This window comes from Atta cephalotes, assembly GCF_000143395.1.
Source record: "Atta cephalotes unplaced genomic scaffold scaffold00027, whole genome shotgun sequence".
In the NCBI taxonomy this organism is placed as follows: domain Eukaryota; kingdom Metazoa; phylum Arthropoda; class Insecta; order Hymenoptera; family Formicidae; genus Atta; species Atta cephalotes.
This window is the reverse complement of record NW_012130091.1, coordinates 2,661,568-2,673,686: the sequence shown is the minus strand read 5'-3', so window position 1 is coordinate 2,673,686 and position 12,119 is coordinate 2,661,568. Positions and strand designations below refer to the sequence as shown.

General features: G+C 33.6%; 4 protein-coding genes across 4 annotated transcripts in view; 2 read left to right on the top strand and 2 right to left on the bottom strand.

Annotated features, from left to right (window-relative positions):
• The first annotated feature begins 967 nt into the window (after positions 1-967).
• LOC105620534 (MORN repeat-containing protein 5-like) lies at positions 968-2,888 on the top strand. Its single transcript, XM_012202025.1, has 5 exons — positions 968-1,103; positions 1,990-2,176; positions 2,260-2,419; positions 2,522-2,694; positions 2,837-2,888. Exons 1-5 carry the CDS (start codon positions 968-970, stop codon positions 2,886-2,888), a joined length of 708 nt encoding a protein of 235 aa, XP_012057415.1.
• Positions 2,889-3,171: 283 nt separating this feature from the next.
• On the bottom strand, positions 3,172-6,419 carry LOC105620533 (NHL repeat-containing protein 2). Its single transcript, XM_012202024.1, has 9 exons — positions 6,242-6,419; positions 5,716-5,882; positions 5,446-5,605; positions 4,916-5,331; positions 4,610-4,839; positions 4,241-4,466; positions 3,864-4,061; positions 3,668-3,781; positions 3,172-3,567 (listed from the first exon to the last, which is right to left on the bottom strand). Exons 1-9 carry the CDS (start codon positions 6,417-6,419, stop codon positions 3,172-3,174), a joined length of 2,085 nt encoding a protein of 694 aa, XP_012057414.1.
• Positions 6,420-6,823: 404 nt separating this feature from the next.
• LOC105620600 (HIG1 domain family member 2A, mitochondrial) lies at positions 6,824-7,332 on the top strand. Its single transcript, XM_012202091.1, has 2 exons — positions 6,824-6,956; positions 7,172-7,332. Exons 1-2 carry the CDS (start codon positions 6,824-6,826, stop codon positions 7,330-7,332), a joined length of 294 nt encoding a protein of 97 aa, XP_012057481.1.
• A 1,536-nt stretch (positions 7,333-8,868) lies between these two features.
• Positions 8,869-12,119, bottom strand: part of LOC105620532 (rhotekin-like) — a 7,338-nt gene continuing 4,087 nt past the window's right edge. The window contains exons 2-8 of the mRNA XM_012202023.1: positions 10,907-11,097; positions 10,270-10,479; positions 9,967-10,146; positions 9,793-9,887; positions 9,517-9,731; positions 9,163-9,433; positions 8,869-9,068 (exon numbers count right to left, since the gene is read on the bottom strand). Of these exons, the coding sequence (XP_012057413.1) occupies positions 8,869-9,068; positions 9,163-9,433; positions 9,517-9,731; positions 9,793-9,887; positions 9,967-10,146; positions 10,270-10,479; positions 10,907-11,097 (1,362 nt within the window). The remainder of the gene's footprint in view (positions 9,069-9,162; positions 9,434-9,516; positions 9,732-9,792; positions 9,888-9,966; positions 10,147-10,269; positions 10,480-10,906; positions 11,098-12,119) is intronic.

Genomic DNA, 12,119 nt, shown 5'->3' with positions numbered 1-12,119 from the left:
TCTCTCTCTCTCTCTCTCTCTCTCTCTCTCTCTCTCTCTCTCTCTCTCTCTCTCTCTCTCGTCCCTTTCTCTCTCTTTCTCGTAGAAATATACGGCGAGAGACATAACGGTCCTCTCCTCGTGTCTCCTCATCACCTTTGTGTCCGATCGTGTTACGAATACTACGTACACGACCGGCGCCCGCCGTTCGCACATCGCCTCCGAAATCTGATTTAGTTACGCGCGCAGGATATAAAGAGAGGATAAAGACGAGGGAAAAAAAAAGAACGCGCGACGAAGTGTCGGGTCTCTCGCCATTCGTAAATTCGACACACGCGTGTCCCCGCATGCCGTCCTGTCGTTTGCACGCAGTTTGCACACCGCTCGCATGCATGTCCCCGGCAACTACGAGTCGACCGAGATCATCCGGAATACCAGGCAACGAGGTCATCCTATAAGGATAAACCGAGTCCCAGTTCGGTTGCTTGGGGAGGAAAAGCCGATTCGAGACATTCGGGCGCGCTCGCCGCTCGATCTTGATCGTTTCTCATTCATCTCGGCCGTGCGAATCCTCGTAGCCAATGATAATAAAGTGGCGCGATAAGCAATAAAAAGAGGAAATCGAGTTCCTCGCAGCACTTAGGGCGCGAACTCCAATTAACTTAATCGGCGATTAATCCAACCGATGGAATTAACACGGAACGCTTCAAAGAAAATTTTCAACTATGTAATTGCTTGTCCCTAATTTAATCCTTTTTTCCATATATGTACGTCAAGTAATAAAAAATTAATAATGTTCTATCCACTTGTCCTACTTAACAGAATGACAAGTATTACGTGATAAGTTGATCGTCGATTAAATTAATCAGAATTTGATCGTAATTACCCTAAGAGCTACTCCAACTAAACTTTGATTAACTAGATCGACGATTAAACGAAATTGGAGTCAATCTTAACAGCTATAGAAGCGTGACGCATCACGTCAAGCATGACAATGGAAAACGATGAAAAGCCAGACGAAATAGAAATGTTCCGAGAAATTCAATTTGTCACCGGAAGCAGATATAAAGGAATGTGGAATGCGATCAATAAGACAGGCATCGGCAGATATGTCACGCCTTACAGTTAATTAATTTAGGCTTTTTTCAAAACGTTTTTCTAACGTTCCTCAAATACGGAGTTAGGATCTTTGCACGGAAAGAATGATTTTACTAAAGTATCTATAAAAAATTTAAACAGATAACAATCTGAAAATAATTTTCTTGGACACCAAAATAATTAGGAGACTCAAATATAATCCTTGGTGAAGATTTTTCTCATAATTTTTATACAAATTGGAACAGAAATACTCAGAAATATTCGGAAAGTTTACATCTTCTCTCAGAATTTTTTTATACAAATGAATTCTGAAATTTCTCATCCCATAATTTTTAAAAAGTATTTTTTAATTTTTAGATTTTATAACATTTCATCAGAAATTATATTTACAAAAAAATCTTAAAAATCTTACGATATTTCATAATTAACATATATGAAAAATTCTGAGAAAAGATGTAGATTTTTTGAGAAATATTTCAATTTGTATGAAAAATGTGAGAAAATTATAAAATTATAGAGAAATTCTGAAAAATTACATATTCTGAGAAAAATTTTCACCAGGAATATTACAAAAAGTTTTGATATTCTAGTAATCGGTTTGAGCGTCCTACATGTAATTATTTTGATAGTCCAACAGAATTTATTTTCAGATCTATATCTACCCAAAAAGAACAAGAAAACCGAAATAATGTCAATTTGATGTTATACTGACGAATTTACGTTATTTTTTTATCATGATAAAAATCTCAAATGATCTAAGAATGACTTTATATATAAGTCATTCTTAGATTATCTGAGATCGAGACTCTTATCATGATCAAAAAATAATATAAATTCGGAAACTGTTCTTTCCGTGTAGAATCATAATATCGCACCGACTAATTAGCGCTTAATTCTATTCTTATTTATCAGAAGTCGTGATAGAGGGAGAATTCCGGGACGGCATGCTTCATGGTCATGGAAGTATGTATTGGCCACGTGGGCAAAGAATGGATGCTGTTTGGAATCGCGGAAAAATGGAGCAAAGGCGCTATACGTTCGCAGACGGTTTATCGTATCGAGAAAACGATTGGGATTATTGCACATATCCCGATAGGCGGTTAGCATTAGCTAGCAAATTCTTAACATAGCAGCTAAACGAGAATTCATCCCACGTATTCATGGATAGTAAAATTATTTCAGATTTTATAAATGCGTGGTGAATGGACTGAAACCAGCCGGAGAAGTACTGAAAACCAATGACCAACCCACTAAAATTATTCCTCCGTTCTGCTACGACAGCGGTACTGGAATATTCGATCTAAATAGTAATTGCGTAACGTCGTATCACAATTGCAAAAAAGTAAAGATATCTCTTGGCAGTGATAAAGATGTAAACAACAAATACATATCTATTTATTCTCGTGAAGGACTAATGTAGGTTTCAATTTAATAAATTACAAAGGTGCTCAAGATTCCAACGGCGATAGAAAGTGCATGGATAAAAAACAATTGCCGAAAAGGCTGGTCAGAGCCAACTGGTCATCGAGAATGGTTACATGAATATTGGCAATCGGCAGATTTTGCAACGTTATCACGTGTCTCGCAAGATAACGATGCGGGAATTTGGTGGCAAAGGTATAAATACAAATATTTTAAACAATTAAGAATAATAAAGTTATATAATATAAAATATTCTAATAAAATAATATAATTATATATTATAAAATATTATAATGAAATATCATAATTAATTCTTGTTTTAATTACACTATTTAAGGTTGACAGAATTTGCCAGATACTCGTCCACTGACGTGATGAATAAAAATTAACACAATTGTGCTTAATGCAATGATCAAAAAGTTATAAAAAAAAATATAGATTGAAGCAATTAAAAATTAATACAATAAGTAACGTGTACAATTATATAGAATATATATATATATACATATATATATATATATTTATATATAACAGTATAACTATTATTAAAATTAACCCGCCGCAAACATACTTATTTTAAATACATATTTCCAAAATGTAATATCTTAAAAATATTCATTACACAACGTATGTGTTTACACTTTTCGATATATGAAAGCATAAAAGCCTTTCCTAACCGATAACGAGTTCTTTCTCTTCAGTCACAACTGTTGGCGCATCTGTTTTACGTTGTATGTTGAACAATACCGACAACTTTAGTGGTACACACGTGTCCACTGTGCAAGCCATTATGTTTAATGTGACGGGTAATTGATTGCGTATTTCTTCTTCAGGAAGTTTCACCGATATAGGAGTTGAAAGTCTACCCATCAATGATTTCGCCGTCCACGTATTTGCAGGTAAAGATACCTGCCATTCTTGCGGTGCGTCTGCATTTAATTTCAAATCGTTCGTAAATACGATATTAAATGAAATATTTAGTTCTCCACCGCGTGCATTTATTGTCGTATCAAAAGTGAATACATTGTCAGTATTTCTATTCGAATCACGTCTGAATACGATAGCCATCTGAAAAATAAAATTAAGGAAGTTTATGTTAATCTTTCATGATTCATAAAACAAAGTTATATTTTTAAAGTGATTCTGTTAGACTTCTAGAAATACTTACAGTTGAAATCTTCTCATTTTTTAGATCAATAATTTTAAGAGCGTGATTGTTGGTATCTGCTACATAAAGAATGTTACCGTCTGGACTAGCAACAAGGCCACTCGGTTCATTGAACTAAAAGATTTTAATTATTTAATTATTTAATTTTTGCAAACATTTTTTATAAATTGTTGTTTCTTCAAAAAAATATACTTACGGTAAATGTATGATCGAATTTTTTGTCGTCAAATAATGTTTTGCAATATTCCGTCGTAGGATCTACGCTTTTAATTTTATGATTGTAAGTATCGGCCACATAAATTCGTTTATCCAAATGATTCCACGTTACGCCTAATGGATGTTGAAGTTTAGCCAAATGTCCTTTTCCGTCTGCATCTCCAAACGCATGTAAGTTCTACAATGCAAAGTGATTCTAAAAATTCTGATAAAATAAACATCATTGATTTACTGCTGTTATTCGAACGAAAACTGACACTTGTTTAGATATTCGAACAAATTGATTAAAGCTATCTCATTCATATATACAAATGCAAAGTGAGAAAATAAATGAAACCTATTTGTTATTGAACGAACCGCTGGATTTTTATCTCCTCCACAAACAGCGGATACTTGTCCGCTATCTAAATGCAGCCGTCTGATAGCACTGCTTTCGCTGTCCGCCAAAAACGCAACTTTACATTCCTGAACGATCGCAATGCCAGAGGGTTGTGCTAGTCCCGCGGTATGAGGATAACTGTTATTGCGATTTTCCTCTCGTCCACTTCCAACGATAGCAGCGCAAGTGCCCGCCGTGTATTTTCTAAAATACGGACATTCACGTATATTTTCGTTATCTGCGTGAATTATAAAAAATTGAAATTCATTATTAAATTAAATGTTCAAAGATCACATTTAAAAATGCATAACGTGAAGATATCATTAATTATGTAAATAATATCTCACTTTTCCTTCCACCAAATGGTATCTTCCAAAAACAGCGCCCAGATCTGATGGGTACCCGCTATAGCGATTAACAATACTGGCACCGTGGTGTCTTTATACTCGTGATGATAAATTGCCACATCCCAAGGGGACGATAAAGCTTGATCAGTGCCATGTTTTCCACCCTTTCGATCGCAACCTTGTGAACCAGTACCAGCTACGGTGGATATGATTCTTTTTGCCAGGTCTATCTAAAACGTGATTAACATTGAGATTAAATATAGCAAACGTTGTGCTACAATAAGAAAAAATGATGCTTTTACTTACTTTTCTAATAGCATGGTTATTATTGTCCGCAACATAGATTATATTATTTAGCACACAGATCCCTTGAGGTGAATTGAATCTAGCGTTTTTGAAATTGCCATCTTTAAAACCCTGATTACATCCTCCTATAATGTGTTCCACTCTTCCGTGCTCATTTGTAATTACAATCCTATTGTTACCACTATCAGATATGACTAGCTTTGTTTCTTGTTCTAACTGAAGAACCGTTAGTTTGCCAGGAAATAGCAGACCATCTTTAGAAGATGGTAAAAGATGATGCGCTGGCTTTAGTGGAAGACCATGATTTGACATTTGTTTTAAGGATTTAAAATAAGCTATTGCTATTTTTGTGTATAATAGTATTTCATCTTTGTGATTTTCACCCACAAAAACAGCCAGTGGTTGACCATTAGGTCCTGAAATGAATTTAAACACAGCTGTGACAATAGGAAGTTTTCAAATAGTATAAATTATGTAGCTGTTAGGAAAAAAAGTAAAGGAATCATATATTATTTTCTATATTATTATACCTAACATAATCAGGCTAGGCCAACATGTTATTCCCATATCATGCCACATTCTTAACGTTACATCATTTACCACAGGATGTGTGATATTATATCTCTGTACAGCAGATAAGACATTCTTCGAACTGCGCTCGTTTGTAAATTTTGCGCTATGCACTCCGATCTAAATAGAAGAATTATTAGTCTCGGACATCTTATCTAATATATCTTATCTAATATATATCTTTAATTTCTAGAAATTCTTTCCTGTATAATAAAATATATTATACTTACTACTACGAGACCATCCTCTACAGAGATTTTCTTCTCGACTTCTTCCAGCTCGGCCAAAACATGCATGCAATTGATGCAGCAATATGTAAAAAAGTCCAAAAGCACAATTTTTCCTTTTAGATGCTGTCCTAGCGACAATCCTTCGGACACGTTAAACCATTCCAAGCCTGTATAATATATATCATTAAAAATTGTAACGATAATAATTATTGATCATTTCCTGCAGATAATAATCCAGTTTTAATTAACATATTACAAAGTACCCAAGTAGAACTGTAAGTCACGATAATGAATTGTTACTAATTAAAAAGTGACTTTCAATATACAATAATTTTGGAATCATTTTGACGTCATGATAACTTATTTGTTCTGCTTATAGGTAAATACTGAAAATTAATTTACAATAACTATAACGATTTAGCCATTTTTTCTGCAACAGATAACTGTCATTTATTTCTAACTAGCTATATTCGCGAAGTGGTGTTAGGAAGAATGCAGGGAACTTTTTTTTCATGAAAACCAGTACCTTTTGGGAAATCATGAGCTGCTCCGCTGTTTTCAAAGCGCCTGATGTGTTTTAGGATTAATATTTCTTTTTCCCTCTGTTGCAAATCATCCAGGTGGAAGCGCATCTGAATGCAGACCTGCGTCAGCTCCTCCACTACTTCTTGCGTATTCATTTTTTTATTTACTAGTCCGCACATCGAACGATCTAAAATAGATACAAAATTCCTCGAGCGATCGAGAGCGTTTGTTACATACGCACTTGTGTTACTTGCAATAGTTGTAACACTCGCAACATCAATTCGGAACGTCACTCTCTCTCTCACTTTTCTTGAAACCATCTGACGTGTTCCATCACGGACAAATGACGCTACTGATCTCGGACAACCTCGGAGGAAGAGATTAGCGAGGAGGGAGAGATTATACAGTTTTCTCATCGTGTCATCGAAGTCTAACTGAAAACATTGTCCGATACGTTATCGATTTAACGTAATCATTATCAATCGTTAATCTCTTTTGCACGTGGTCATTAACATGAACTCAGTGCCGCGGGTGCCGCAAATTTTGTTGTGAGACTTTGTATTTTCTTCGCGGACTGACGGATATGGCAGACTTAAAACCGAATGACGAATTGGACTGGGTGAAAATACATGAAGATCTGAATAACACTTATATTACCGAGACGTTTTTTCAGAAGGCGATACGTAAAACGCGAGAGAATCCACTAGTACCGATAGGTAAACTAACCTATATTTCGTAAGACGAGATAGAATTTATCGAATCAAATCCTTCTGTGTAATAATCTGTGTAATAAGAAGTCTGCGGAGATGTAGCTAAGAAAACAGGATAAAAATAATAAAGAGACTTGTACATCTGTGCAAAGAACCGCGTTTTATCGAGCTTGATTAGTCATCTTTAATAGCAAGGCTATTTTCTGCATTTGTATTTCTAGGAACCCTCGCGACTATTACAGCTCTAAGTATTGGACTCATCAGCTTTTATAAAGGAAAGAGAGAAATGCAACAATACATGATGCGTGCTCGTGTTGGTGCTCAAGCATTTACTATCGTTTGCATGGTCGTAGGATTTATAATGATACCCAAGTCAAAGTGAAATTGATATGTTGATTTATGAATCAACATCAAGTTTCTATTGTAGTATTAGGCTTGTTCTGGTCATATTGGGTATGATATACTTAATATGAACATCCCTTATATAATTTAGGATAATCTCTGTTATGTTGATGTCGTAAAAATATTTTGAAATAAAAATATTTACAAAAATGTAACTAATTATAATTTTTGATGAAAGTCGCAAACAGATATTTTCATTAAAAATATCCTTTTTATCGTATACACAAAAAAATAATAAATGAACTGCATTGAAATCTTTCCAACTATATAGAAAAATTGCAAGGTTTTTGGAAAAGTAAATTGTACTTGGGTAACTATATATAGTTATATATTATTATTATTATTACATTATATATATATATAAATATATATGCATATCTTCTTACAGCCATACTAAATATTGCAATGCTCATATATTTTCTAAATTCTTAAATGCATTATTATATAATAAGATTATTATATAATAAGACTATAGGGTACTATAGTACTATCCTTGTACTTTTAGCGATATATAAGATTTCGCATTATAAAAGTAGAAAAGAGAAAAATAAGAAATAGTTTAATCAATATCATTTGTACTGTATAACTATATCTAATATCAAATTTTGCATACATATTGAATTTATATATCAATCGATACATATTACATTTTCAGCTGAATTAAAATTTTCCCTGCAATAAAAGTTTCTTCGGTTAATACAGAGTGTATTAAGGCCATTTTTGGATATACACTGTTAGTACTGAAAATTTATTAATATTCTTGAGGCTTCCACGGGTGCTTTCTATATAAAGATACGTTTTACAGGTTTTCTTTATCCAGATCCATTTTTATAAAAAATATATTATATATATTTTATAATATATTATATATATTTTTTATTGGTAGAACTAGTGCACGCTCAGTGCAGTTTAAAACCGTTGTACATAATCGACGTAAAAACGCACGTTTAATAAAAATATAGAAACGAATTAAACTGCGAAATATTTGATACATTTTATTGTGCTATTTGATAAAATACACAGTGGGCATTTTATCAATTGAGATCTTACTTTTACATTTAGATTAGAATAGTATACAACAGCTTTAATATGCACTGAGTATAATATCACTAGTTCTGCCAATGAAAAAAACATATTATGCTAATGCTAAAATGCTAACGTTTCGTGAACCTTGCAGTCCACTTTATCAGGGCGAGGAGCAACCTGATACTAAGCTGTTCCTCCGGACTATTATTTTACCCTGCTTGTTAGATTTATTGTACCCTTTATATTACGCTACTTGTTGGGTTTATTGTTGTACGTACAATTTATTATACGTAACATGATTTTCAGTACTGACAATGTATTCTTAAATCAAGAAATTATATTTAATTGAACTTTCCTCCACCTCAGTTATCAATTAAAGTATTTTAGTTCTATATTTATACATCTCGGGTAAAAGTTGAAAAGTTCTAACTTATTCTCGCGTAATAATTACTCGGCTTTATGATTCTTCTTAAAAAGAATTATAAAATCGTTACGTTTTTTTATTAACTAAGTGTGGCTTTAAAGAAATGGCACCTTGTTTAAATACGCCGCTGATACTCAGTGAACGTGAACGTAGACTTGTTAGGCTATTTGTGGAACTACAACTGCTTAGACTAGTACTAGGTGTGAGATCAAAGATCGTTTGTACAGTAGGTGGACATCTTGTGGATGAATAATCCGGGATCGATTCTACAATAAAGAGATAATAATTAATAAATTATTTTGATAGATTCCAAAGCGCTTTTATAGATTTAGAATTATATAATAACTTGTGCATTTTTACCTATTAAAGGTGTTTCGTCGTATAAGGAACCCTGTCTTTTATTACTGATAAAGGAATTTCTCGTGCTTTCAATGCTAGACACCCTTTGAATAACTTCCGCGGCATGTTTCCACCTCGAATGATCGTTGATGTGTACCAATAAGAGCTTTGACCATTTTTGAGCTTCCTCCTTTGATTCGAATTTAATTGACAACAGCTTTTCCATACTGTTGCCAGAGTTATTTATCAGAATTTCTTTGCCGGAAGTTTTGGACGGTTGAATAATTGTTCTCTATACAAACAATAGAAAAAATTATTTAAATGAAATAACGCAATGCAATTATGTAAGAGATCTATAAAAAAATCTCAACTAACTTTATTAATAGATATTATGTGTTCCGGATTTTGACCTTCTTCCGCATGCTTTTTTGATTCCCATATTTTTATATAAAATCCTTGCAGACGTGCCCAATAATCTTGACCATCGATTTTCACATTGCCAATGCACATTTCCTTATTAATAGATTCTGGCTGTACCGCCAATCGACAGCAAAAGTGACCGAAAAGCGGCAGGGAGTGATACTTGTTCTCTAAAGAAAGAATTATGATATAAATATTTTGAGAAATTCGGCGAACTCTCGCACAACTTACCGATGCTATTAATAACAAGGTCGTGCGTGTGAGTATTATCATCCGTGTCGTCTAAGGTCAGTTTAGCACGAGCTACTAAATCAAAGTATGGTCCACTGAAAAGAAAGTACATAAAAGTCAAAATTTATGAATGAAGCTCAATTAATTTATATATTTATGAAAGCAGAAACTCACGATTTAGCGGAACCGAATTCGTCACGAAGCGAAGCAGCGAGCTTCTTGCCGACAGTTTTCGAAATCGACGAGTGAATAGTCTTTTTAATTCTTCTCGGCGTGCTGGCGATACTTAAATCCTCTTGCAAAACATGACTATAGACTTCTAAAATTAACTCAAATTCGGCTGGCACATTATTACTGAAAATAGATGCAAAAATTGACAATTATAACATTGTTATGCATGTTCTTTGAGTAGCATAATTACAAATAACTTTAACTTGTTCTTGTGTCTCAAAGAATGTGTTAATCATCGAAACTTACAACAATAAGACATCGGGAAAGCTGAGATCCGTATGAGCTCTATCAATGGGGCATAATAAGGAAGTGTCATGGATTTCTGTGCCCAATCGTGCTAAGCAAAATACGGCGAATCGACGATGATCACCACGATTCTTGAAGTGATCAGAGTCTCTCCACATTAACGGTATCCTAAGATCCGAGATTGACAACTTTCCCATACTTCTAGAAATACTGGAAACACACATTATACGTAATTATTACTAAATTATAAACTCTTTTTTAATTTGATATTCATTCGTATAAGATAAACTATGAAGAAATGACAGCTAATCAAAATAATTTAAATTGTATTTACCAAAAAATTAAATTTACTAAACTTGTAATTTTTATTCTGTTTTAATGTTTGGACTTGTATGATGTAAATTAGAATTTGCATTTAGTTATGCAATCAATATTGAAAAGGTCCTAGTAAGGAAATGTTTGTTATTTAAAAAATTTGAAAGAAATATTAGCAATAAAAACTAGCATTGATAGCTCCTACTTTTACTTATATTACTTATATTACTAAATTGTTATGTTCATCAATATATCAGGAGATATATTGAATGTCTCTTCTTATTATTTCTGATATATGATAAAACAAGCGATATGAACAAACCAGGATTGTTTAGAAGATTCGCGGCGGCGGCTTTGCAATTCCGCCATGTAAACTGACATCCTCTCGTTGGACGTAAGCAACGCTTTAGCGGCCTCTAAGCTCTGGGCGCGATGCTTCGCAGCCGCCAAAAGTCTCGCTGAGCCTTCTCTCATCTTGATTTCCACTTCGATTTTCTGCTCCAGATCATGCTCCTGCAACATTATTCATGGTATTTTAGCAATTAATTCGCGCATCATCGATTCAATCACGAAAATCTTGTTGGAATAATCATTTAAATTTTAAATAGTTATTTTAAGAGACCATCAATTCGCATATGGTTGTAGGAAACGTAATTTTGCATCGGTGTCTTGCTGAATATGTAAAGAAAAAAAGGAAAGAACGACCGATAGTTACGATCGGAGAAAAATCGAAATGTCAGCGATAAAATAAGTGGTTGGCCTGCACGTGGCCCCATCACGCGTTCATGGCATCGGGTTACATACCTAACGAAACGTCTTACACATTTTGCGAACGAATCGTTTTACTCATTTTACCGGTCTTCCTGAGATCTCCATAGATCAACTTGTAAAGCGTACAATTTGAAAACTCCGCGATTCCGAGTAGGATATCTCAGAATTGTAGAGTTTTCAAATTGTATGTTTTATAAGCAAGCATGTAAATAATTATGAAACTAATTGTCTGGACAATTGTCTGCGCCGCTACATCGATTATTTCTTCAAATTATTGTTAAAGTATTAAAAATTATGGTTTTACACATACATTGGCATTAATAATTTATATTTAGAATTGTGAAACTAATATTGTCACACACACACACAAAAATAATAAATGTAAATGTGAAGGCTATAGGATCAATGCTGGTTATAAACATGCATAATATTTTAATAATAAATTAATACAAAAAATTGAGATGTTTCAATTCAACTTTGAGTTCAATCTTTAGCCTATACCTCTTAAATATAATGCTAATTTAAAATATTGCATCGCAAATTAATATCCAAATTTCCTGAATGTGATCGTCATGAAGCAAACGTGAAACAACTTAAGTGTTGTTAAACCGATAAAACATGTTTTGATTATTACGTAATGTTCAATCTTTTAAATTTTAATGTGTGACGAGAAAGAAACGTTTGACTTCATTATAATAATTATTAACTGGTTGTGGCTGCTCTGGATTTTGTGAACTTGATTTCTTACCACAGCTTTGAAACTC

Bases quoted from the DNA above. Each gene is read 5' to 3' on its own strand.
- LOC105620534 (XM_012202025.1), top strand. From the start codon at position 968: ATGACAATGGAAAACGATGAAAAGCCAGACGAAATAGAAATGTTCCGA. The intron at 2,177-2,259 runs GTTAGCATTAGC...AAATTATTTCAG, and splicing joins TGCACATATCCCGATAGGCG to ATTTTATAAATGCGTGGTGA. The intron at 2,695-2,836 runs GTATAAATACAA...ACACTATTTAAG, and splicing joins GCGGGAATTTGGTGGCAAAG to GTTGACAGAATTTGCCAGAT.
- LOC105620533 (XM_012202024.1), bottom strand. From the start codon at position 6,419: ATGTGCGGACTAGTAAATAAAAAAATGAATACGCAAGAAGTAGTGGAG. The intron at 4,062-4,240 runs GTTCGTTCAATA...TTTGCATTGTAG, and splicing joins GAGGAGATAAAAATCCAGCG to AACTTACATGCGTTTGGAGA. The intron at 3,568-3,667 runs GTAAGTATTTCT...TTTATTTTTCAG, and splicing joins AAAATGAGAAGATTTCAACT to ATGGCTATCGTATTCAGACG.
- LOC105620600 (XM_012202091.1), top strand. From the start codon at position 6,824: ATGGCAGACTTAAAACCGAATGACGAATTGGACTGGGTGAAAATACAT. The intron at 6,957-7,171 runs GTAAACTAACCT...TTGTATTTCTAG, and splicing joins GAATCCACTAGTACCGATAG to GAACCCTCGCGACTATTACA.